At 31.3% G+C, this 27444-nt stretch overlaps 1 protein-coding gene across 4 annotated transcripts in view; it reads right to left on the minus strand.

Moving 5' to 3' along the window:
* The window catches only part of LOC134686881 (uncharacterized), a 58394-nt gene extending 35835 nt beyond the window's left edge, over nt 1–22559 (minus strand). For 3 of the 4 annotated variants that reach the window (XM_063546708.1, XM_063546709.1, XM_063546706.1), the window contains exons 1-3: nt 22453–22559; nt 17222–17276; nt 5093–5281 (exon numbers count right to left, since the gene is read on the minus strand). In XM_063546708.1, coding sequence (XP_063402778.1) covers nt 5093–5208 — 116 coding nt within the window. In that variant the 5' untranslated portion in view covers nt 5209–5281; nt 17222–17276; nt 22453–22559. Of the gene's footprint in view, nt 1–5092; nt 5282–12545; nt 12638–17221; nt 17277–22452 lie in introns of those variants that run through there. The other variant, XM_063546707.1, reaches the window with a different exon arrangement.
* Nucleotides 22560–27444: the final 4885 nt, after the last annotated feature.

A 27444-nucleotide genomic window follows, 5' to 3' on the forward strand; every position in this document is an offset into this window, starting at 1 on the left:
AGATACAAAATATAAATACTGTAAATTCAGAAATTATTGCATGCATTTTTTTTTGGTGATTTTGTCATTTCAGACTTAAGGTGACAATTTTAATTATTGCGATATTGAGAAAAATCCTGTTTAACTCATAAAACAATTCAAAATGCGAGTTCAAATTGTTGGGATTATAATCCTATCACATCTTTTGCAATAGTTTCTGAATTAACAGTGGTTGAATATTTACATAGTTTATAGTCATATGATGACCAATACTTGCCTCAGCATTGAAAGGTCAACAATTAGTGTCATTTTCCCATTCATTCAAACAACACCAATCATTTTTACAAATAATCTTTTGGAGACAAATATATTGTTGGTCACTAACAAAACAGTATATAAACTCAAGATCAATTTTAATCATAAAATTTTAAAATTTTTTACCAGCAGCTGGTGTTGTTTTGAAATGCAGTAAAAAAGTGTATCATTCAGTGAAAGAAGGAATTTTTGTATCATAAATGTCTGCACGTAACTGTTTTATCAATAATTTTAAATCCTACAAATGGTATTTGTTCGATAAAAATATTTATTGATATTTTGTGCATTTTTCTTTTGATCTTTTTTTGTGATAATTTTCATATCATGCTTCTCACTTGAGATGGAAAAATTATCACTAAAAACTAAGGAGGCCACGTGGCGTTGCTAACGAAATTGACATGATGAAATTGACAACATCGTCATAGGTAAAATAGCGATAAATAGATTATCATTGGTCATCTCAACTCGATTGCTTTTCTCACTTTGGCTGTTCCAGCTCAAGCAAGAAAATCAATCTCGTTGAGATGATCAACGATAATCTATAAATATCGGTCAATTTAATATTTGTGTCTCTCTTTCACTTCATAGTAGATATAATGTCCTGTGATAACCTTCATTGTAGGATCCCCATACACATATAAATCAATTGAAGCATTAGGTAGTTGTATACTACTTGTCCTTGGATGAATAACTTGACTTGTCCAAGGTAAAAAGTGTAAAGTAAGATGTATGGAAATGTTTGACAATGAGACAAATATCAACAAAAGACCAAAGGACAAGGATTTAAAATAAACCAAAAGATCATCATACGACCTTCAACAATGAGCAAAACCATACTGTATATTATAAGTAAGCTATCAAATATCCTGGGATGACATAATATGTAACAATTCAAAAAAGAAACCATAGTCCTGGTTTATGTTAAGGCCGGCAATGAGATGAAGGCAGTAATTTGCCTTTAATCACTGGTAATTACAAAAGTTATTATATAATCTTGTATAATTATGATTTACCATTCATTAACTATCATTCATTAAAAAATATACAATATACATGTAATTGCAATACTTCACACACAATTATCTTTGTAATTTATTTCACTGATATAAATATAAGCTTTTTATGTCGAACAGGATTTTTTTCCCAGTATTTAAATATCAGATATTATAGTTAATTTTATTTACCCTTCATGTTTTGCATTTAATCTGCTTTCATGTTTTACAATGTATGCTAACCAATTGTTAACTATCCATTAACATGAACAATTATTTTTAAAAATCTTGAAAAAGCAGTGAAAAAAATGGTCATCCTCATATTGCTCAGGTAGTCAAGGGTAACATAAATACAAGCTATTTGCTTGAAGATGTTATTTCTTTAATAAATTTAACAGATATCAGGATTATAACTCTGTACACAAGATGCAGGTTTCATCTACAGAGGACTCATCAGCTTGGATCAAAGAATTTAAAAGGCCATATGAGGATTAAGAACCCCAAGAATATAAGTACATTATCTGATTCAAATTTTATTTTACAATAAAATGAGTCAACAATGGTCGAAGTGAAAACTAATTTGATCAAAGAACAAGTATTTTTTTAGCAATTGCTTTTTACAATGTGACAATTCAATTTGACTTCTGCAGTGTTCAATGACCTTAATACATTATCCTTAATAATATTTAGAGTTATAGGCAAAAAAAAAACTAAATCATAACATTAAAACACCCATACTAAGTTCTCTCAAGCGTGACATTGACACCAGAATATGACCTATAGGCAATAAAATATTAATTCAAATAAGTTTCACCTCAATTGAATCTATTATAGATAAATTCCTCAATATAATTATCCACATATGAATGAAAAAGAAAATAAATATATACATCACACATAGTGATTCTTTGGAAATTACGATTTAACGAAAAAAAATCGATTTAATACCTATTGATAAAAAGATTATGTGGTCGTTTGGTATTTATTATTATTTCCCGTGACATATTGTACTGTCCAACTATCCCAAGTATTTACTTAAAAGATTAACTAGCAGTGTTTACATTATGTATATAAAACATTTCATTCAACAATACTGCTAATTATATAACAGGATTGTATGAACTTGTGCATATCATTATTATGCATTTAAGGTGCATCATCTTATACACAGTGCGTAATAAAAGCATAAAAAAAAGTTTACTGTCAAGTGGAACATAAGCAAGGTTTCCTTTGCAGCCTTTGGCCCCATCAGTCCCCTTATGTGTTTAAGCCTATTCTATCAATAGGTCTGAGATCACAATTGTCGTCCCTTGATTTTCGTTGTTCACGAATATAGTCCCTAGTGTTAACAGTGGATTACTTGCCATTAATTTTTATACCCCTTCCAAATTTATTTCTCCATGTTTAATGCCTCAAATTGTAAGTGTGGGGGGGGGGGGGAATTATACTGTAAAAGAATTTGGGTTCAGAATTTTACAGGAAAGTAGTAATTAGGTCCAGCTGAAAAAGGTTAAAAATAAGCACTTTGGAAGCTGTCAAAAGATTTCAAGACACCCTAAACACAAAATTGTCCATATTTTGAGTTAGAGGCGATGAAGTTTTCTACAATTTTGATATTATTTGTCCCAAAAATAGTACAACACACTGTAAAAATTCATTGAGAAAGCGCAGGTGGGATTTTTTCAATCTTCATTTATGTTCTAAAAGAAATGCACTACGAATTAATTGTGTTCTCTGACCAATAGGAAGGTTACAAAATGAAGTCCCTCTGAAACATTTTGGACTTAATTCAAATTGGCACTGTAAATTCACAGAACGTGAAATTAGTCAAAATACTATGTTAATTTCTGGTCTAAAGTAATAATTTGGACATTAAAGAAAGAATAAGGTGATGAAATAGGGACCAGGAAAACCTGCTTCATTCATGACATATACAAGTAATAAGAAAAATAATTGAAATTTGAAAAAAAATGATTCTTTTAAAGTGCCAATGTAACTACCTAACTGTTCTTCCAAAAATTGTAATCATTTCTAAGAAACGATGAATAAACTAGTCACCAAAACACCAAAAAAAACAAAGAGCAAAAAAAACCCCACAATAATATATTACCCTCTTCAAACAGAAATTTCATATAATTTTTAAACATTCAGTCAAAAGTTTATCATGTTTATAACACATGAAATTGTGATCACAAAACAGGTGTCCTTTTCACAACAATAATTTTTACTTTTCACCATAAACCAAATATTTAACAGTCTATTCAGAATAGGACATTAAACCTGTATGTTACATCATTCTGATGAAATATGAGAAATTTCAATTACATGTAAATTATCAACAAGAGCAGACACAATTTCATTTTTTAGAAAGAAAATACTTGTATAATAAATATTCTTAGAATACATGTACATTTGTACAGAAGCATAAGTGGAATTACAATATGAAAAGATATATATCAAATCACACTTATGGCAACACAATAATATAAACTGAAATCTTGATTAAATAAACTTAAATGCAACAGCAACCCTATTTCACCCCATAATAAACACTTGAAAATTTCTTAATCAGTAGAGGAGCAGTAACATACAGCATACCTGAAATGACTAAATGAGTTGTGAATGAGTTCAAAAGACACCATCAAAGATAAAATATATATTTGAACACCATATTCTTAATTCTTAACCCAAAATTTGTCACTAAAACAGTTCCTGACTCGAGACACACACATAAATGAAATAAATGTATATCATAGGCATACAGTGGATTCATTTATTATCATGGGTTCCAAATTTTGTGGATTGAGAAAATATTTTCGTGGATATCTGATATGGTGGTTTTGTTGAAGTCTGTATACAACAAAATAGAAAATACATAAGTAATTGAATGTTTAAATATATGGTTCAGCTTTACCTCCGAAATTCTCGAAAAATATGCAACACACAGAAGTTTGTAATGTAGAATATATTTGTGATGTCAACCCTCATGATCAATGCATGTATCTAAGATTTAAATTCCTGTAAGTCAGTACAGTTTTAGATTTCAATCACTTTTGTCTATGCTGAGCAATCACCAAGTCCATATATAATCTTCTAAAATTTTAAAGACCTGTTGTATAATGCCAATTGAGCATTTACCTTCTTGCACTCAACTCTGCTGTGTCTTGTATATGTTTTTTTTTTGGCATGGCATTGTCAGTTAATTTAACAACCAATGCTATATTTTGTATACTGTTTGTTTGTCTTTTTGTCTTTCTCATGGTTTTGTGAGTTAATTTTTAACTTATGAGTTTGGATGTCCATTTGGTAATTTTCGCCTCTCTTTTAAAGACTAGCTGTTGTTGCTTAGTTTTTCGTTTTTTATGTTGTGTTTTGTGCATGTACTTTTGGTTGTCTAATGGTTCTTTTCATTTTTTGCCATGGAATTGTCAGCTAATTTTCCACTTATGAGCTTTAACGTCCCTTTGATAACTTTTGCCTCTCTTTCCCATTATCAAATCTATAAAACATGAAATTTCAGAAACTCAATTTTCGGCTCTCCCTTGACACCATTTGCGAGTATGGTCTTGAGGAAACGATGATAGTCCGTCGGACGGGGACGATAAATGGCTGGCCTGTGTTAAGAGAGAGCCACATCTCTTGCACGTTAAAGACACCCTTGTAGATTTCGAAAAAGAGTAGGCTTATGCAGCTACAAGGCAGCACTCGCACCCACAAAGTGGAAAGGGATTAATATAAGTTGCAAAACTTGTTTCCCTATCCACTATAAATAAATATGTTTAAACTAAACTAAAACATCAAATTACCCTATTTTTTTGTCTTGTGTCCGTTTAAGTTCATCATCTTTCTTCAAGACAGACAAGATAATCTTGCGTTCTTCTTCAGTTAAAGTGTCCAGATTTATTAAACTTTCCATCGACATAATGAGGGTTTGGGTGGAATCGTCTTTTAATTTCTATCTATAAATATGCATGTTGGTTTCTTCCTCCAACATTCTGAAAATATAAAACCAAAATTTGATTAACACTGTTGCTGACCAGTTCATATCCAATCAACTGCTCTTGTTTTGAAAAGGTAAAACCAAGAACAGTATTGGGAAAGATTATTGCGATTCTATAATAACAGTTAATCAGATTTCAGTGCATGTAAAAAATAAATGATTCTCATCGTGTGATACACTTTTAAGTCATTTTTAAAATTGTCACAGTAATATAAATCTTCCAATACATAATATACCTGATATACCACTACCTACTTAATTATGCAATTAGAACATAAATAAACGTTATGCATCCAATTATAACCATGCCTTTTGTAATCTGAGTAAAAGCTATTTTTTATGTCAATGAAAAAAACACAATTAATGAATCCAATTTAACAGGAAGTACCAAGTAAATGCATTCAAAAGTATCGTCAAACTGAGATGTACAGATAGTAATGTGACTTACAGCTGATTGCATTGAGTGTGTAGGCAAAGGTAATATCTTAGACTAGCTTGCTTACTAGCTGAACGGAGAAGTCATACATTGATAAGTTAGGCCGGTAAACTTCCCTCCTTTACATGTAAGTGTACACTACTCCGACAGATAACCAATCCATCTGTCTGTAGGACTAGGCATCTTCGAAAGGAGGGTAGTATACCTAACCTAATCATGACTTCAAGATTCAGTAAACGAGCAAGCTAACCAAAAATATTACCAATGCAATGGGCTGTAATATAAAATATCATGGATCACAAGTAGTTGCTTAGTCAAACTTAACCTACAGCAGAAAACTTAACATTTAAAATTGGCAATTAATAATTGAAAGTCATTAGACCATGACCTCATTATGAAGCAGAAACCTGAACACTGAAAATTGGTAATTAAATGAAGTTCATATGGAGGCAGGTCCTCAAAAACTAAGTCAAACTGATTAATGTAACTTTATAGAAAATATCAATGATCTAACACAAGTAGTTTACTTTAGCAGAAAAATCAACCATTATTCTCTGCAACCTTGGAAAAGCAATATATATGTCTTGATTTCCACGACAAGCGATGCAAAAACTGGTCCAATCTGATTAGTCAGTTTTATCACCAAATGATCAACCATAAAAAATGTCAAGTATATTTTTTTTATGTTGTCATGTCAATTTGTTTTTAATCTTTGAACATTAAGGATGTACACCTCTGAGGAGCCAAAAATTTCTAGAATTAAACTTTTTTTCTTAACCTGATTTTTGGGTTTATAAGACTGTAACAAAATAATTGATGAAGAAAAAATCATATGGTGGTGCACTTCTTTTTTTGCTACGGCCCTTTGAAAATGCCCAATTTTGATGATTTTACCATTTTTCATCGATTTTTAGCTATTTGTTGGCCATAATCATGAAAAAAATCACAGTTCCACAATTAGACTTTTTTTCATACTTTCTATAAAGATGAAGTGGACCAATCTGAATAAATATTACTTACAAAAACCATAGGTAGGTGTTAATATAAGAAAGTTTTATCATATTTTGACGCTTTTTTGTGTAAAATTTACCATGCTGTCAATTTTGTATTTTTGTGATTTTTCTCAGTTTTAAGACCAAAATGCATATAATTTAAACTTTTTTGTTATAAATGATTGACAAAATACATATCTAAGAAATTGAAAAAGACCAAAATGATATGGGATGTACAGGATTCTTGTAAAATCATTTTTTGTATCCCTCACCCATTTTCTCAAAATTTTGTCTTAAAATACTGACTTGATTGGTCGTAAAATTTTAAAGCTTGATTACTCAAAAAACATTCATTATAAATACACAACTTTTTCGCAGATTTATGTTTAATTATTATATTTTTAAAATTCATTGACATTTTCCACTTCTATCACATGTTTTGGAAATAATTCAAGAACGAGATTTCAACGAGACTGAACGAGACTTAAAAGTCAGAAGAATACATCCTTAAACAAATTTTATTGTGTATATATGTATATCTTTCATTTACATAAATTTTCCATAAATTTGACTTTGATCAGTGAAGCATTGTATATTACACAAACACAATGCAATTTAAAAGAACATTCACATGCAAACCTAATAAAATTTGTCATTTTCATCAAATCAAATTGTGCATTTAATACCCTTATCTGTTGTCAAGCAATAAACTGTAATATTATCCTGACATGCATTTTAGATACTATAATCACTTGATCAGAGTTAACTTAAATATATACCTTGATCTGCCTTCTTGAAACTTTATTAAGATATCGAAAGAACATTTTGCAATAGGAAATAAGAAAAAAAAAATATATATCAATAAGCATGATAAGACATAAATTCACAGCATCAGATTTCACTGTTCAATGAAGCATGTAATCTGAGTCAAAAGCCTTCTTTTGAATAAATTGAAATCTGAGCCAAAATCCTAAGTTATAATGTAAGTCATTTCATTTTCAACATGTGCACGAACATGACTAAATTTCAAGAAACAGTTGTTGTGACCAAAACTACATGTATCATACACCAAAATTTCATCACTACAGGAAAGATGGATAGAAAAAGACAAATTGGTCCTCTTCTATAATAGACAAGGCATAAAAACAAAGTAAACTAAATATAGTGACAAAAAATTTCTTTAGGTTTCAGCATAACTCCTAAATTTCTAAATGTGTCATGAACAATTTCTAGAGCTGTTCTACCATGTGAAGGCTATCATCAAAATAACTAAATTTAGAGACAATTTAAAGGTTACTGGACTGTATGGCCACTTCCCATCCCTAGATTTTCCATGCAGTTCAACTTTTTCCATGACAAAATGATGGAAAATGATGGAAAGTTCGTTTTTTCCATGGATTTCCATGGAATGTCATGGAAAAATATTCCATCACAGATGGAAAACTTATATGTGTTACTTATTCCATCATTTTCCATGATAAGATGGAAAACTTTCCATGGAATTCCATGGAAAAAATACTTTATGGATGGAAAATGGGATGGAAAGTAAACTAATCAATCTATGTAGATGGAAAAGAGGATGGAAAGTGGACTTAGAAAATTTTTAAGATGGAAAAGAGGATGGAATCTTGACTTAGAATATTTTTAACATGGACAAATTATAGAATCTTAACTTAGAATATTTTTGAGATGGAAAGTCTTGGAAAAAGTGTACAAACAAATTACATACATTATTTCTTTATCAGCAACTTAAGACATTTGAGCCAGTGAAAGAAATGCCATCTTTGTGTTGAAAACAGGAAGTGGTATGACCATAGTGTGATGCCAAATGTAGGGTAGCACATGGATTTATACAATTTTGTGTAATTATTATTACTTAAAATATAAAAATGGTAAATAAACAATAAACGGATAATCTTTTATTAAAATATATATAAAATATTCAAGATATGGGTAAATAACAGTATTCAATAGGGACTCTTTTAAAGGAAATCAGATAACTCCTCATACAACCCCCAACACATTGAAAATTTGAACTGGCAATGGATATGCAGGCAACAAACAAAGATGTCTTCTCTTCTGAACAAAATGTAAAATTTATATTGGAAGTAGATTAAATAGTTCCAAATAGTTCTTGACATCAAATAGTGCAGATTTATTCTCTGATGACTTGCATTGACGGTTGGATTTAGGAGCATATTTTTTGGTAAACTGAATTAGATTCAACCATTTTGAATGTGTGCAAGCTAGCTCCTTTAGTTCAACATAATAACATAATGTAAACACCTATAGTAGATTTTTCACTTATAATTATAATGATTGGATATTAAAACAAGATAAACTGTATATAGTGTATCATAATAACTAATAATCCATTATTGGTTATGAAATAAAGATCTGTTGAAATTGGTTGCAAATGAGAAATAGATCCATAAAAGTAAAAAAAAAAGTGTATCTTTTCAGCAAACTCCAGATCAAAACTAAGTTAATTATCTAAGGAATATATATCTTTATTTATAACAGTAAAATTATTTTTAGGTATCAAATGAAACTCCAAATAAAATGGTTGATGCTGTTCTACAAGATGGATCTGTTAAGCCTGGTGTTGACAAAAGTGACATTTATAACCTTAATTTCTTCTTATAAAGCTGTGCAAACATATACCAATTTTGAAAGTTTTTGCTTGTGTATTGTATTTATTATAATACATCAAATAAATTTGAATTAAATGTTAAAATGAATGTTGAGTTTTATTGCTCATCACTGACCAGTGCAAGACTCAAAAGCCCTTACCAAACCGATAAAGCATGGCACCTTGTTTTTATACCTTAATTATTACAGGTACAGTAAAACAGGGTATATTGCAAAAAGGTTAATTTGAGCAATCAATTTTAATTAAAAATGATGGAAATACTTCCATGGAATTCCATGGAAAAAGAAACTGGAATATATTTCCATGGAATTCCATGGAAAAACATTATGGAAAATATTTCCATGGAATTCCATGGAAAATGTTTCAGATGGAAAAATTATTATTTCCTTTTTCCCCCTCTTTTTATTTTCCATGGAATTCCATGGAAAACAGGTTCCAATACTCCATGGAATTCCATGGAAAAATATTCCATGGAATTCCAGGAAGTTTTCCATGATAGATGATGGAAAATCTAGGGATGGGCTGTCACAAGAGGTAATGATTTTTAAAGGTGTGTTTGACTAGGAACTTGACTAAGATTGCCTATTTTCCTGCTAATAGGTCTGTGGTGTTTCGATATATGTAGTCAACAGTGCTGTAAATTCAGATAAAGGGGATCAATCATTTAACCAACATGTAGGTGACCTTGACGTGGCGATTATTGAAAACTGTTGATAGATTACTGAAATATAGCTTAACAAATTCAATACAAAACGGTCCAATTTCAATTTGTCATAATTACATTAAAACTACTTAAAGTTGTTTACTTCTTTCAAAAAATTGATAAAATTTAATCAATATTAAGGTTAAAATTAAATCAAACTCACCAATAACATTTAAAACACCTTTAAAGCTACAGCATTTTTCAAATGAACGAAGAAATTGCTTTTTTCACATTTTCTACGCACAACTGACTATGAAATTATTGCCTTCGTGATATATCAAAGTGAATAAATACATGTAAATATCAAAAACTATAACATGAAATTGCAGGACTAATTTAGATTGATTATTCTCAATAAATGGTGGAAGTACACATGGTATTATGTACCAAAATTAACTACTTATTATGTATACACTTATTCTTTACAAATGTCATCAGAATTTGTGAGTTTCTGTCATTCATTTTCCCTATTTTACATTTTTTTTTATTAGGAATTTACATGAACTACCAAACACTTTTATTATTTAAACTACAGTCAATATGCTGCTCTTCCTCACTATTCAAAACCAACATAAATTTTTGTACAAAGTTTTCTCAACTTAAATTGAATGCTGATGTTTCAAGAAAATTTCCTAGTTGTGAAACAATCTAGTTAAAATTTAAGTTCTCCGCACTTGTCACACTCCCACGCATGACATATAAACAACAAGGAGCAAGTGCAGAGAACTAATTTTAATTAGATTGGGTTGTGTAATAAATGTGTCTTGAGTCCATGCAGTTGGACTTTTAGCTGAGAAATTAAATAACGGTTTACTAGGAAATCCGTAAAAATAAGTAACCCTGAGGTAAATAAGAAATCTAGTGTATAAAATGTACGTTAAAAAAAATACCAGTAAGAATGCTTGGCTGCATCAAGATCAAAAGTTCACACAATCCATTAAAATTCAACCAAACAAAGTCATCACATTAAATACATACAAACAATCAGTATCAGAAAAACAAATCTATACGTTCCCTACCTAAGGGTAGAATTCCTCATATATACATGTAAGTAGTATCAATGAATAATACACTTTGAATTAGCAACCTGTTGCATTAACAAAATAACCCCAGGCTAAAAAACAGATTGTAAACATAGGATCAAAATAATATATAATCTCTCTTTTAAGGAAAACAATTATGCTAAAATTATCGAGGTTAATCAGAAATATGTAAAGCATCTTCAATAACATTGTGTAAAAAAACTCATATTTTCTGTGACAAAAAGGGGATTGAAGATCAGTCAAAGGGGAATAACTAGTATCATGCATGTTATAAAAAATTGAGAATTGAAATGGGAAATATATGTCAGAGAGACAACTCAACCAAAGAGCAAATTATAAACAGCCAATGACAACCTATGGATCTTCAATGCAGTGATAAAGCAACCTGTTGCATTGACAAAATAACCCCAGACAACATGGGATCAACATAATATATACATGTATAATCTCTCTTTTCAGGAAAAAAATAAATACTAAAATGTTCTAGGTTAATCAGAATGTGTAAAGCTTCTAATAAATCTAAGTAACATTGTGTAAAAAAATCACATTTTTTCTGAGAGGAAAAGGGGAATAAATACTTGCCAACGGGGAATAACTAGTATCATGTATGTTATAAATTGAGAATTGAAATTGGGAATATATGCCAAAGAGACAACAACCAGACCAAAACATTTTTTTTTTTACAGAAAACAATTAATTACAATTATAATCTATCTGTCAAATTCAAATATAATTAATCTTTCATTGGAAATAACCCTTGCAGCACTCTCTGAATTTGTATGACTTATTAATCCTAATGATAAAAATAGTTTTTGGCAATGTGGCGTAAGATAAACTTGATATGGCCAAACCAAGGAGTTCAACTGAGATGGCAAGTTTACTTAGAACACAAAAAAAGGCATAGTTACCAAAAACTAAATTTAAATATTATCAATTTACATACCGTTGTATGCTTCAATGCATAATTATGTCAGAAACCTTATAGATGTTTTTTAAACTATTTAAAAGATACGTCCAATTTTACAATCGATTCTTTTTTCCTATGAACTAACTCATAAAATAACATATAGGTTATAGACTATCAGATTTTAACCATTTTTACATCAAATCACAGAACTACATCACTTCAGCAAATTTCTTATCCATACTTAAATACTTACAAAAATTCCAATGTAAAAATTATTAAATCCTCTTTTATGCAGTGCACATTAAATCACTTAAATTCTCAAATAAGGTAAAATATTGACCTATATTTACACGTTTTTAATTTAAAATTAAATCTTTTGTGTCAACTGACAAACTTGTTATAGAACATTTATAAACACAAATCTGACAATTTGAGGTCAATATTGACAATTTTTTTAACATCAAGTACCCAAGTATTATCCAGCTTATTAACTTGCATACCTCTCCACCCAACGGACAAATTTACCTGCATTTTTAACACCTGTTGACGTGTCATACCTGTTTAATGACAATCTCTACTCCATTTATAAAGTACTGGTTGTAGATCTTGATCAGAGTTCGATAAATAAAACTATTGATACAAAAGATGGAAGAATATCCCATATTTTCTTTTTTTAAATCCTTTAATTTTCGGCACACAGACATTGTTAAAGTTGACATAAACTATTCCATCTAAAGTACATTTTGATCTCAGATTTCACATTCAATAAATAAACTCTTTAAATTGTGTAGGCTGGAAGACTGTTTTAATGTCTGCAAAACACTTGTCAGTGATGTTAAAATAAAAAAAGAAAAATAAAGGCCCAAATGAATTCTCCAATTGACACACCACTATTCTATTTTCTAATATGTAATAATTATAATTATGTTTAATCTTACAATTGTATATAAAGTTAATTACTTATGTGTTGTATTCTTATACAGTATGTATGTTTTTTACTTGTTATATCATGGCTGTAATATTGCAATAAAGATTATTATTATGAAAATCACCTATGAAGTGGAGTACATCTTGATTTTAACACCTGAACAAAACTTATTGATTCACAATAAAATTCTTATTATATATCTCTTTTTATCAGTTTTTTTTAATCTTAAATTTATCCTTACAATTAGACATATACCTATTGTTAAAACGTTCTAAAAGTAACAACTGAACACAATGTCTCCTTAAAGAGCCAATGACCCGATTAGTTCAACCAATTTTATTTATGGGTCTGTTTTTAATTGAACTAGACCTTTATATGTCTCCAGAGTGTGACAGAATTTACATATATTTTGTAAAACTTACTTTACATAAAAACTAAATAAAAATTTTCATATAAAAAGATTTTTTTTTAATTCTAAAATTCCTTTTCTCATCGTATTGTCCTAAAATGCTCTCCTTATTTAAGTAGAATAACCTCTGTTATTGGTGTTTATATGTAATAAATTTCGATTAAACTGGAGTATGGCAATTAAATCACCATATTGTGTACATGTACGTACCCAGATGTGCAGATCCAATAACTTATTGGTGTAAGAATTTTTCGTGCACACAAAAATATTTCTGAGGACTAAATGGACTCGGAAAATCAAGATATGAGTTAAAAATGATGTTGTGTTCTTTCCTTACAACTTTAATGTTGTCTTTTATCAAATCAAGATAGAAATATAATGTATGAATTACTGGTATACATATACAGAACCTGTTATCTTTCTACCACCAATAGTACTCTAGTTTGGACAACAAACTGAGAGCTCCCTAACAAACAAGGTAATATGTAAAAAAATAAAATTGTAAGGATTCTTGGGAACATAGTGTCTCGCCTACTTTTGCTGTTAATTGCAGGCTCAAGAAAAACGAGAAAAAAAATTTAAAAAAATATTCCTTTGGATACTATCTACATGAAGAAGCTTCTGTCCAAGTTTGGTAAAAATGCAGGATAGTTTATGAATCTAATAAATGTTTTTCATCATTAATTTTAATATAAGATTTTTTCTAAATCAAGTTTTATAAAAATCAAAAGCTTTATAATTTGAAGAAATTTAAGAAATTGGTCATGTTAGTGGACAACAATTAATTTTCCACAGGGAATCAATGCAATCATTTTGAAACAGCAAATTATATCTACCTAGATTGATTTTCATTGAAATCCTAGCAAAATCAAATGTTCCTAAAAAAAATTGACACCACTGAGGGATCAATTAGGAATATTAATGGATTAAATATATCTAAACATCTGTCGAACTTTAAAAAAAATCCTAACACAGAAATGTTTCTCACTTTGGGATTTTATTTAGAAAAAAAAATTTAATATACTATTTTTCTATCTTTAGTACATGTAGTACATCTGTATGTCATGTATGTCACAGTGAGTTTCCCAAAATTTATGATCACTTATACATGTAATAAATACATATATATATAAATTGAGTTTCCAGTGAATTTTTACGAGAGAACCGCTAACAATCACCTAGATTCACCATGTTCACTCTTAAAAATCCACAAGAAGATTTAAATATCTGATCTGCCTTGTTAACTGTATATATTGTCCAACATTTAGACCACTTCATTTATAATACTGCTCTATTTGTACTGAACTAAATGACCATTTAAATCTTTGATGGTCAGTCCTTTGATCACCGACTGTCCACTAATAAAATGTATTCAATAAGTTGTGAATTAAAGGAATTGTAACATTACAAGTTGAATAGAAGACTAAAATAAATATACACAATATACAATGTTTATATGAATGCATTTTTTTTAATATTGAATTAGTAGTATATTTGTGTACCAGTAAACAAATTATATTGTATATCATATTCAATATTCCTTAATGTACACGTACTTAAAAATATAGGAGTGGGGGAAAAGGGGGAGGGGGTGTATAAAACTAATCACTGTCAAGCTGCTCACCAGTATGAACACATATTTGGTTCTTGAAACTGTCCCCGATAAAAGTGCGACAAAAATAGTTGTTATACTTACAGATGGACAGACATACAGTTGATTGCAAGATAGATTATTACATGTATTAGGATAAATTTATTTTATTAAAGTCTCATGTAGAGATCTTACACAGCAGTAGAATATTTACAATAAGTACAATAACATAAAAAAAACAAAATCAGCACCCAGCCTATTAAGGCTTTCTCGTTTTTATATATAGATTAGACCGTTGGTTTTCCCGTTTGAATAATTTCACACTGGAAATTTTTGGCCCCCTTAATAGCTTGCGGTTTGTTGTGAGCCTAGGTTCTGTGTTGAAGACCATACCTTGACCTATAATGGTTTACTTTTATAAATTGTGACTAAGCACTCATACACATCTTTCTACATATATATATATTATGAGACACTATACATGTATGTCGCTCCAATTCTAAATTTGAGTGTAAAATTGTTCTGCTATTACATGAGAGTCTGACTTCTGGACAAGAACGAATTAATCTGTGTAATATTTCTTGTCAGTCCTTTCAACTAGTGTCAATGATAGCTTAAATTCCAACTTGAAAGCTTTCAATGCACTTGTACATCATGTACATTTATAATATTAGTGGATTATAATTAAAATATGATGTAATTATAATCTTAAACTTCATCTTTAAGATTAGGCATAGCGCAACAAACTTAGGAAAAAACTATAAATAGTAAACTTCATGTAAACGTGGCAAATATGATACATGTATATTAACTCAAAGTGGGAGTCAGAGTTTTATAAAGACCACACAATATAAACTTGCATCAGAATTGTAATAATTCAATACTAAAATTACTTGCCATTTAAAATCTATCTCTTTAAATAGAAACATGCATAATCTAAAATACATATATTCCTAAGGAAGTATTGATATGTTTTTAGAAATTGTACCTAAATGTATATATATATATACAACTCGTCTAAACATCAACCCAACAATGTTAGATCTGTAAATTTGCTTTCACAAATTTTTGGTTCTTCCCTCGCCGGGATTCGAACCCATGCTACTGTGATATCGTGACACCAAATCGCCTGCACTGCAGCCGTCCCGCTAGACCACACGACCACATGGGCTCTCAAAAAAGAGCTTTCGGTGGGCATGTGTTACCTTTCCACATCAGTTTTAATCTAGCGGCGTACTACAGTACATGATATATAAGGCATGAAGATGTTATTGTTACAGATCAGCTAAATTATCTATAGTAAAGGATCCTACAAATTAATGTAAGATACAGTCACAGAAAATAGTTATATTCATAAGTACGTCTGAGTCAGTGACAACCCTACAACAGATGTATCCATCGGATTGCCATCAATGATGGTGATACATGGCTGTGTACATAATGTATATACAACTCGTCTAAACATCAACCCAACAATGTTAGATCTGTAAATTTGCTTTCGCAAATTTTTGGTTCTTCCCTCGCTGGGATTTGAACCCATGCTACTGTGATATCGTGACACCAAATTGCCTGCACTGCAGCCGTCCCGCTAGACCACACGACCACATGGGCTCTCAAAAAAGAGCTTTCGGTGGGCATGTGTTACCTTTCCACATCAGTTTTAATCTAGCGGCGTACTACAGTACATGATATATAAGGCATGAAGATGTTATTGTTACAGATCAGCTAAATTATCTATAGTAAAGGATCCTACAAATTAATGTAAGATACAGTCACAGAAAATAGTTATATTCATAAGTACGTCTGAGTCAGTGACAACCCTACAACAGATGTATCCATCGGATTGCCATCAATGATGGTGATACATGGCTGTGTACATAATGTATATACAACTCGTCTAAACATCAACCCAACAATGTTAGATCTGTAAATTTGCTTTCGCAAATTTTTGGTTCTTCCCTCGCTGGGATTTGAACCCATGCTACTGTGATATCGTGACACCAAAATATAGATATATATCACTGATAAAAGAATTCCTGTAGCTTTGCAAGATGTAATTTCTAAACGTAAATGAATCAAATTACTAAAAAAAACCATCAAAGATTTGTATGACAATGTGTAATAGATTTGTTACTTTAAATTTTTGCAGGCTAGATGCACTTAAACATGTACATGATACATGCACAACATAGGCAGACTATATATTCATACTGTTTGAGGGTTAAGTCAGAGAGGAAAAATTTCTTTCACATGATTGTGTACACATGTCTTACCTCATTTATATTCTCTTTTCCATCATCTCAGGCGCCTGGCTAGACAAGGGTGTCACTAAAATGGGGGAAAAAAACATATTTAGGATAAAAAATTGAGCATAAGTTTACAGCGCTTTATTTAGATTGTTGTTTGTTTTTTGTTGCACTTCAGTGTTTCTGTTGTTACATGTACAATGTACGTTGTTTTTCTCTTATAGTTGATGTGATTCCCTCTGTTTTAGTTTGCTTACCTTGATAATCTGGATTTGTTTTCTCTCAATCTATTTATGACTTACAAACAGCGCTATACTACTGTTGCCTTTATTTTTATGTATATACGTTTTTTATTTTTACGTTTTTTGTTTTTATATAGATTAGACTTGGTTTTCAGGTTTAAATGGTTTTACACAGGTAGTTTTTTGGGCCCTTTATGTAGCTTGCTGTTACGTGTCAGCCAAGGCTGCTTGTTGAAGGCCATACATTGACCTATAATGGTTTACTTTTATACATTGTTACTTGGATGAAGAGTTGTCTCATTGGCACTCATACCACATCTTCCTATATCTAAGACTATAAACATTTACATCCTTGCAACAAGATGATCAATGAATTCAGTAGAACCAAATTGAATTCACAGAATGTGTTTTTTCTATTCACAGTGTAGTGATGGTTTCAGACACTTTATACAATGTAATGAAACACTTTTAGATCAAATGATTAGATAATGAAAGGTGCATATATACAATATACATCATTTTGTGTACATTTATCAACAGTAATAATATTTTATAAACATGCAACAATTGTGTCACCAACAATTTGTTTACATGTCCATGCATGATGTCAATAAAGATTATAATTAAAAAAATCAAATTCAAATTTGATTGACTCCAAAACAAATTATTTAACTCCAGTTTTCAGTTTTTGAGGGTATTATTCACCATTCCAACTTAACAGGGTATTATTCACCATTCCAACTTAACAGGCTTCAGAACACTTATAAATGTGTTTTTTGTATATAATATATCATATATAACAATTTACTAGGTAATCTTCAACATAACTATTTGCCCATAGGTATTTGTTTTTAGGATTTACAGATAAATCTTTTTCAATGGATTGCTTTGTAAATAGAGATTAGAAATTAATTTTACTCCATTTCAATGGTATAGTCTGAATTTAATCATTTGATATATTTTTAAACAAATTTCTATCAACAAAACTGTTAGTCCCCCGGGCAATATATTATACATGTACAATGTACATGTATAATATTTTAAACACCTTTAAAAACTACATGTACATTGAATAATCACAATGGAAAATACACTGTCATGACTGTAGGCATAATTTGGAATGATGGCTCTTGAAATGTCGGACCTGTGACTCGTGATTTCCTCAGTACACGTTCTTAGCCAACATCAACCGTTTAAAGTCCTGGAAGAGACTATCATTTGATTATTGAAAATCATAATTTTAGAAAAGTTGTTTCAAATATAATGAATTTTCCCCTTTGGCTTTTACGTTTTTATTTTCTACAACAGCAAACTATAGCCCCTTGTGTAAGGGGTATCCCACATTTGGAAGGTTGTTCCCAACCTGTCAACCTCTAGTTTTTACAATAAACAGGCTATTATTTGAACTTGGAATTATTTTCAATTATGAAATTTGCTTGATTTCTTGTGTTTAAAATTTATAATAAATTTCATGTTTATTTGGTATCATTTTATTTTATCATGTATATGTCATATATGTCCCCATTTTAAATGTCAGTCTTTTTAACACCGACACTCCCAAAAAGACCACTTAATCCCTTAAGAAAAACAGTACAATACAATAATAAAATCGATCAAATAACATAAATGTTTGACCTATTCTCATGTTTTTCACATTTTTAAGTGCATAAGGGATGTGTTTTTTTTAAAGTTGAGAATCATATTTAAAAATAAAAACACTTCTAATTCCATAAATATTTTTCCGAAATTTACATTGTCTGTATTTCACTGTACAATTTTTTGAATATATACATATGGACCATAATTTGGTATTCGGCCTTTGGTTTCTTTTTGTATCCTTTTTTATAAGTTCTAAAATTTTAACTTTTATTTTGTGGGTTGTGTTGGTGTCAGAATAGTATGAATGGAACAATTGAGTTTTTCGATAAAAAATTAATACATTTTGATTCACCGTTACGTGACATGAAACCAAACAGGAAACCAATCTTTATTTTCTTTATTTTGCACAATATAATTCAAAAGGCATAAATAAACACCATTACTAGTGTTACTTGCTTCATGCTAATATTTAAAATCTATTTTCAATGTTATATTAAAGTTTTTTTTAAACCTGACAGGAAACCATAAGAAACCGAAAGCATTTTTTTAGTTTATTTTATTGCAAAATCTGCTTAAAATAATCTGAACAGTATACTTTTTCTTAAAATCCATCTTAAATGTAACAGTATTATAAAACTCCTAAATATGTGCTTGTTTTGAAAACAATTAGTACAATTTATTCAGAATTTTCCATATTTTCTTCATTGATACAGGATACCATAATCGTTGTATCTTGATGTTTAAGCCAAAAAAATGTATTTATGTTTGGTTTTGATATTCCAGTTGTATACAATTTATTCCAAATCATTGGCAATGTAACATTCTTTAAATCCAGTAAAGAAAAAAACTTTTAACTTGGAATTAAAATCTTTAAAATAGGCACAATGTTATACTTGTGACCTGTACACCATCTACATGGTTTCCACATTTTAACCTACTTTAGTGGGCTAAAATCAATAAAGTACTTCCTTTCAAGTCATGCATGGTAAAAGTTTACTTCTCCTTTGACAAGTTTATTGCGTTTCTGATAAGTGTTTGCAGAACATGAATAAAAAATATTAATTAAAAACTGTGACAAAGATTCCAACTTTGTACATTCCAAGTGTAACGGTATATTAACATGTATTTTTTATTAAATTATATTTATTCACCTAAAATATCCAGTAATATTTACTGCTGAAGTTAAATCAATCCAACGAGCATTGGTACAATGATAAGAGACGTAATTTCGATTGATTTTTCCAAGGACTCTTCACATCATTATCGGGAAACCAAGTGTGTTCTAACGTCTGTCAAATATGAAATCGATTTTGTCAAGTCATTGGGCATTTATTTTCACACAGGATCGTATGTAACATTATGCACATAGGAAAAATAACAGACCACCGGCGCAATCTCTTTGACAATTGTATTTTCCTCTTTTAAACAAGACGAGACAAGTCTACAGATTATGTTTGCTAACATCCCATTGGAAACAAAAACAATGTTTAGACCCAGTATTTCGTACATCCGGCCGTAATGGCGTAATCACATGTTAGTCACATGTTTCACGTATGACCGGAAATGATTAGAACTTAAGGACAAAAAAAAATTTAATAAATAACTGGACTTCTGTTTCGTGTGAAATGTAACGCATAACGATAACGTAATTTTCTTACTTAATTATTACGAATATCAAAACAAGAATGTAAATCATCTCGGATTTACCTGTTTGAACATCTTGCGAGAGTTCATATTTGCATATTGTTTTTAAGAATTCTATTACAACAAAGCAGATTACATCATCTAAAAATTGCGTTACGAAATCGGACACAAAAATCACGCCACTGTTCTTACATCTCATACCCGTAGCCAGGGGGGGTTCGGACGAACCACCGCTTGAAAACAAATAAGCACTGTTAAAGTCAATGTTCTGTTCGAATTGTGACTGTTAAAGTCGAGTTAGTGAGTCCAACGAACCCCCCTTTGGAAATTCCTGGCTACGGGCCTGCATCTGCTACATAAATACTTATAGTTCTCGGCATTTTCTTCTCACTATTCTTATTGGTCGATGTTCTTTGTTATTTGAAAGCAAAAGTTACAAATTTGCCGGTGACGATTATCTATAAATCAGTCAGCGTTATGCTCTTCGGAAGCAAAAAGTAACGCGAGAAACGACACAAAAATACAGTTGTAGCATCTTTGAAATTCGTATATTTTGATTTTTTTTCTAGGGAAGAGTAGCATACACTTGTATGTTGATAAAAATAATGGCATCTTTAGATGTAGTTGCAACTTTTCTTACAGTAATTCACATTTAATAAGTTTAAACATTTTATTTATTGCGAAATTATCACAATAATTATATTTAAAAAAAATGTTGGACCATGATGATTTTAACGTGCTGGTTTGTAATAAAAATGACCAAAAAACCACATGACTAGAAGATCTGATGACGGACAGGCAGATGATATAGCTATACCAGAGTTCAGGAAAGTGTATTGTTCCGACAAAAGCCCTGAAAGACTGTTCTTTTGTTATCATTTAGTATCAATTTGTGTAAATTTATGTTAAAACCCAGATAGAGATGAAAACAATACACCTTATTGCTATTTAGATCAATCCGGGTAAAAACAGTCATTTATACAACTACCTGTTTGGTCAGGCTTCCGAAAAATAGAGGTCATCAGTAGTGAGCTGAGGAGAGAAAGACTTTAGAAAGCGATTGGTAGGAAACTTTTATAGATTATGATCCACTTTTTCGAAATTTAAATTGAAGTAAAAAAATATTTTGTTTGAAGTATTTACATAAATAGTTGAAACAGGTATCATTAGAAATTATCATGCATGGCGCATTGTTTAAATAGGGTCCCAGATAGCTTCAACAGGATGAAAAAGTTGTGTAATTTAAGAACATATCCTGAATGGCATGAACATGAATGGAATAAAAAGGGATTAGGTGTATATAAGATGGTATTTCAATTTGTGCGGCGTTGTTTGGCAGTGTGCGGTGGTGTTTGGTGGTGAAAAGACCCACAGCATTTGCATGCATTGTTCGTCTCAAAAATGGTGGGGAGGGGGGGGGGGGGTCCAACACCTGGAACCCCACCCCCTCTGGATACGCCACTGTAGTTCCAGTTCATACTGACATCAATCTAAGGCCTCCTTTGACCTGATCATGATGTTTATCTTCTTAAACTCTTGAATTTTACCCCATGTTATAGTTCAAATAACAAACATACACCAACATAATTGTATTTACACCTGTAACACATGTATAAATATTTACACATATTTACATGCTCCACTTCGATCGTCACCTTTATAACAACACACCTGTTACACAATACTACGTTGACAGGTGTCCGACGGGAAAATATTTTCAATGCTTGACAGTGGCTTAAACTCCTAAGAAATAATTCAGTAGCATTTGCTTACCTTGTCACATGCATAAAACCGGTTATTATCAATGTAGTTCTTTATAAGCCATGAATACAATTTCTGAACTGTTTAGACAACTTGAGCAATGAACTTTTTTCATTGGCTGAAAGATAAGGTCAACCGGATACACCTGAATACCCGCCAAAATGCCAAATTTCAATTTAGCTGAAAACCATTGTTTGCGAAAAGAATATAAAGCTTCAACGGACGAAAATGGAATATATAAACGCATATTTTAAATTTGATTTACTTTCGATATTCTAAAGGGTCACTTTTGAGTTATTTCGTGGCCAGATTTTTTTAGGTGGATGCTCAATCATAGCATGGTCAACAATACTGAGTAAAAATCCTACCTATTGTATTGATTGTTTATTTTTTTTTCTTTCACCTAAACATGCATGATATATTTGTCACTGAACTTTAAGAAACAACAATCGATCATAATGCACAAGTCATACATAAGTGCTAATTCATTTAACGTCACAGTACTCAACATGATTCACCGAGTAACTAGCACCTATCAAGTTATTCAAAGTATCTTGTCTTAGGGAGTGATAAATCCTACTTTGTAAAAGATCAATCTGATTCAAACAAAAAATTCTATGAAACTGACATTATCAGGATGCTTGATTTCTTGATTGACAACATATTTGCTACGTTCGGAGGACCGTGTTTTTCAACAGACTGTCGGCATTCCAATGGGAACGAAGTGTTCCCCTCTACTTGCCGACTTGTTTCTTTATTATTATGCGGCTGATTTTATACAGGAAGTTCTTAGGAAGAAAAATAAGAAGTTAGCAATATCCTTTAATTCTACTTTCCGCTATATAGATGATTTTCTTTCACTAAATAATTCAAAATTTGGTGACTATGTTGAACACATCTATCCAATCGAACTAGAGATAAAGGATACATCAGATACCGTTAAGTCGGCCTCATATCTTGACTTACATCTAGAAATTGACAATGTGTGTCGGTTGAAAACAAAACTTTACGACAAAAGAGATGATTTCAGCTTTCAAATTGTGAACTTTCCATTTCTATGTAGCAACATTCCAGCAGCACCTGGCTGCATACGGGGTATATATCTCCCAATTGATACGATATTCCCGTGCTTGCATTTTCTATCACGATGTTCTTGAAAGATGGTTGCTGTTCACAAAGAATTCGAAGCTATTAAACAAAGAGTTCCAAATGATGAAGTTGAAATCATCCCTTCGTAAATTTTACAGACGCAATCACAAGTTGGTTGACCGTTATATATGGAATAACCGTTTCACAAATGCTATCGGATATGTTCCTTACGTTGTATCTACAATCCCCTTCCCTTTCACGAATGTGACCTACCGAATTAGACAACTTACCTGAATGTTATATCATAAGCAAAACAACGGGTTCCACATGTGGAGAAGGATCTGCTTACTCTTCCGGAGCACCTGAGATCACCCCTAGTTTTGGCGGGGTTTGTGTTGCTTATGTTTTAGTTTTCTATGCTATGTCATGTTTACTATTGTTTGTCTGTTTGTCGTTTTCATTTTTAACCATTGCATTGTTAGTTTATTTTCGATTTATGAGTTTGACTGTCCCTCTGGTATCTTTTGTCCCTCTTTTATTCAAAAACAGCAGCGGAAATCTTACAGACTTTCATACAGACAAAATAATTTATTTTTTGAAACTTTAAGCTCTCTATCTGAGTACTGTCCTTCTCAACAGTATTGATACACTTATCGTGTAGACAATTTTAAGAACGACAGAAGTTTGAAAAGTCAAACTTGATGTTTTTAAATGCTTTTGGTTTGTGACTATGGTGAATGTAAATTCCGTATTTTGTCAAACACACATCCCCACTGTATAACCACTTACATCCGTTTCTTATTTAAGCACGTCTTTTAGTCTTAAAAAGTAAATATAATACATTTTTAAATTGTATTGGAATTACAATGACTTATTTTTAGGGATTTACTTATTGGTAAATTACTATTACATGTACTCTATATGGTGCACCACCCTCCATGCTACAGGTTGTGCAAAGGTGTCAGATTTTGTATAGATTATGGCATGGGAAATCAAAAAGATAACTCCTTAATAGAATTTTTTAGATAAAATGTGAGAATATATCTCTTATAACATGCTAACAGATAAGAAAAAGAAAAAACAGTGTCACCGCGAACTTGTTTTCTTGCTATGTACAGATTAAAATGGGTAAATTCCCAACACTTTCTATTATAAAAATTACTTTATCTGAGTTATCTTCCCTTATTTGGTAAAATTTGAAAAAAGTTAACCAAACACAAATAAGGTGTTTTTGAGAAATTACAGCCGTAATTATGATAAAACACACAATTTTCTATATTTACATTAAAAGTCTTAAATTATATACTACTCTCAAAATTTGCAAATATCATCAAAGAGAAGACCAAAATTATCTGCTACTTCACAATCAAAGACTGAGGAAGACACCTGGAGCCACGTAATATATTTTTTTCGTCTTCCATTATTTCACTTTTTTTCAATGTTTATTAAAATCTAAAAAAAAATCTGCAACCGATACTATTCCGGCAAGGTTATGTCTCAGACAGTATGCATTAGCATTACAGAGTTTAGTACTATTAAACCCGTCGCAATTGCTTGCACCTGTCCTACGTAAGGATTCTGATGTTCAGTAGTTGTCGTTTGCTGATGTGGTTCATAAGTGTTTCACGTTTCTCGTTTTTATATAGATAAGACCGTTGGTTTTCCGGTTTGAATGGTTTTACACTTGTAATTTTTGGGGCCCTTCTGCTGTTCGGCGTGAGCCAATGGCTCCTTGTTGAAAACCATACTGTAACCTATAATGGTTTACTTTTACAAATTGTGACTTGGATGGAAATTTGTCTCATTGTCTCTCACACCACATCTTCTTATATCTATTTAAAATTAAGTGTACTCTGATTGGTTCACCAAAGTATATGGCAAGACTGGTTCATCATAGAATATGACAACAATGATTCATCAAAGAATTTGGCAACAATGATTCACTAAATAGTATGGCAACAATTTTTCACCAAAGTATATGACAACAATGGTTCACCAAAGAATATAACAACAATGGTGCATCACATACTATGGCAACAATGGATCATCACAGAATATGGCAACAATGGTTCACCAAAGAATATGGCAACAATGGTTCATCACAGAATATGGCAACAATGGTTCATCACAGAATATGGCAACAACGGTTCACCAAAGAATATGGCAACAATGATTCATCACAGAATATGGCACCAATGGTTCACCAAAGAATATGGCAACAATAGTTCACCAAAGAATATGGCAACAATGGTTCATCACAGAATATGGCAACAATAGTTAATCACAGAATATGGCAACAATGGTTCACCAAAGAATATGGCAACAATAATTCATCAAGGAATATGGCAACACTGGTTCATCGTAGAATATGGCAACAATAATTCATCAAGGAATATGGCAACAACGGTTCATCGTAGAATATGGCAAAAATGGTTCACCAAAGAATATGGCAACAATGGTTCATCACAGAATATGGCAACAATGGTTCACCAATGAATAAAACAACAATGGTTCACCAAAGAATATGGCAACAATAGTTCATCACAGAATATGGCAACAATGGTTCACCAAAGAATATGGCAACAATAATTCATCAAGGAATATGGCAACAATGGTTCATCGTAGAATATGGCAACAATGGTTCACCAAAGAATATGGCAACAATGGTTCATCACAGAATATGGCAACAATGGTTAACACAATGAATAAAACAACAATTGTTCACCAAAGAATATGGCAACAATGGTTCATCAAAGTATATGGCAACAATAATTCATCAAGGAATATGGCGACAATGGTTCATCGTAGAATATGGCAACACTGGTTCACCAATAAATATAACAACAATGGTTCATCAAAGAATCTTGCAACAACGGTTCATCAAAGTATATGGCAACAATGGTTCGTCAATTTATATGGCAACAATGGTTCATTAAAGAATATTGTAAAAATGGTGCACCAAAGAATATGACAACAATGGTTCACCAAAGTATATATCAACATAGTAAAGTGCTTTAACATAAGAATAGGTTTCATGCTAATAAATAAATTTAGGGATATCAATCACGATTTCTTCCTATAATTCAACTGTCCATCAACGATTAGAAATATATAGTTTAGATATTAAACTCCATTGGCGGATCCAGGGGGGGGGGGGGGTCCGGGGGTTGGAACCCCCCTTTTTTTTGGACGATCAATGCATTGGAAATGGAGCATATAGTTGGAACCCCCTCCTTTATTCTGGGTTGGGACCTTCCCCCCCCTACCCCACCCTTTTAAAATGGCTGGACTCCTTGGAAAAAAAGTTATAGAATGATTTGTATTCCGTGACTTTCGAGAAGTTTGGCATAGATTCCTTATATGCAAAATGAAAGCTTATGGTATTGACGGAAGCTTATTGAATTGGTTTCAAGATTATCTACATGACAGAAAACATAGAGCAGAATTGCATAATTCGTCTTGACCCTTTTGTAATGTTTCAACCGGTGTTCCCCATGGTACAATTATTGGCCCTCTTCTCTTTGTCTTATATTTTAATGACCTTACATCACTGTGTCGGCTATTAGCTGATGACACATCATTCAGTTAATCTGGTAACGACAAAGAGTCTGTTATTGGTCGCGACGTAAAAATAGCTGGATGTTTGGTCTTCTAAATGGCTTATGTCATTTAACCCTGATAAAACCGAAATTATGATTTGCTCAAAAATAGACCCCAGACTTTTCCTTAGATAATAAAAAATATACCTGTAAGTGCATCTGATAAGCATCTGGGAGTTTATTTCAGTAGTGACGCAAAATGGAACAATCATATTGAAAGTATTATTACAAGTGTAAAGAAACACTTAAATGTTTTACGTAAACTTAAATGCCGATTATCATGAAACAATATAGAAAAAAAAATGTACTTAGTTTT

Source organism: Mytilus trossulus, chromosome 10 (assembly GCF_036588685.1).
Source record: "Mytilus trossulus isolate FHL-02 chromosome 10, PNRI_Mtr1.1.1.hap1, whole genome shotgun sequence".
In the NCBI taxonomy this organism is placed as follows: domain Eukaryota; kingdom Metazoa; phylum Mollusca; class Bivalvia; order Mytilida; family Mytilidae; genus Mytilus; species Mytilus trossulus.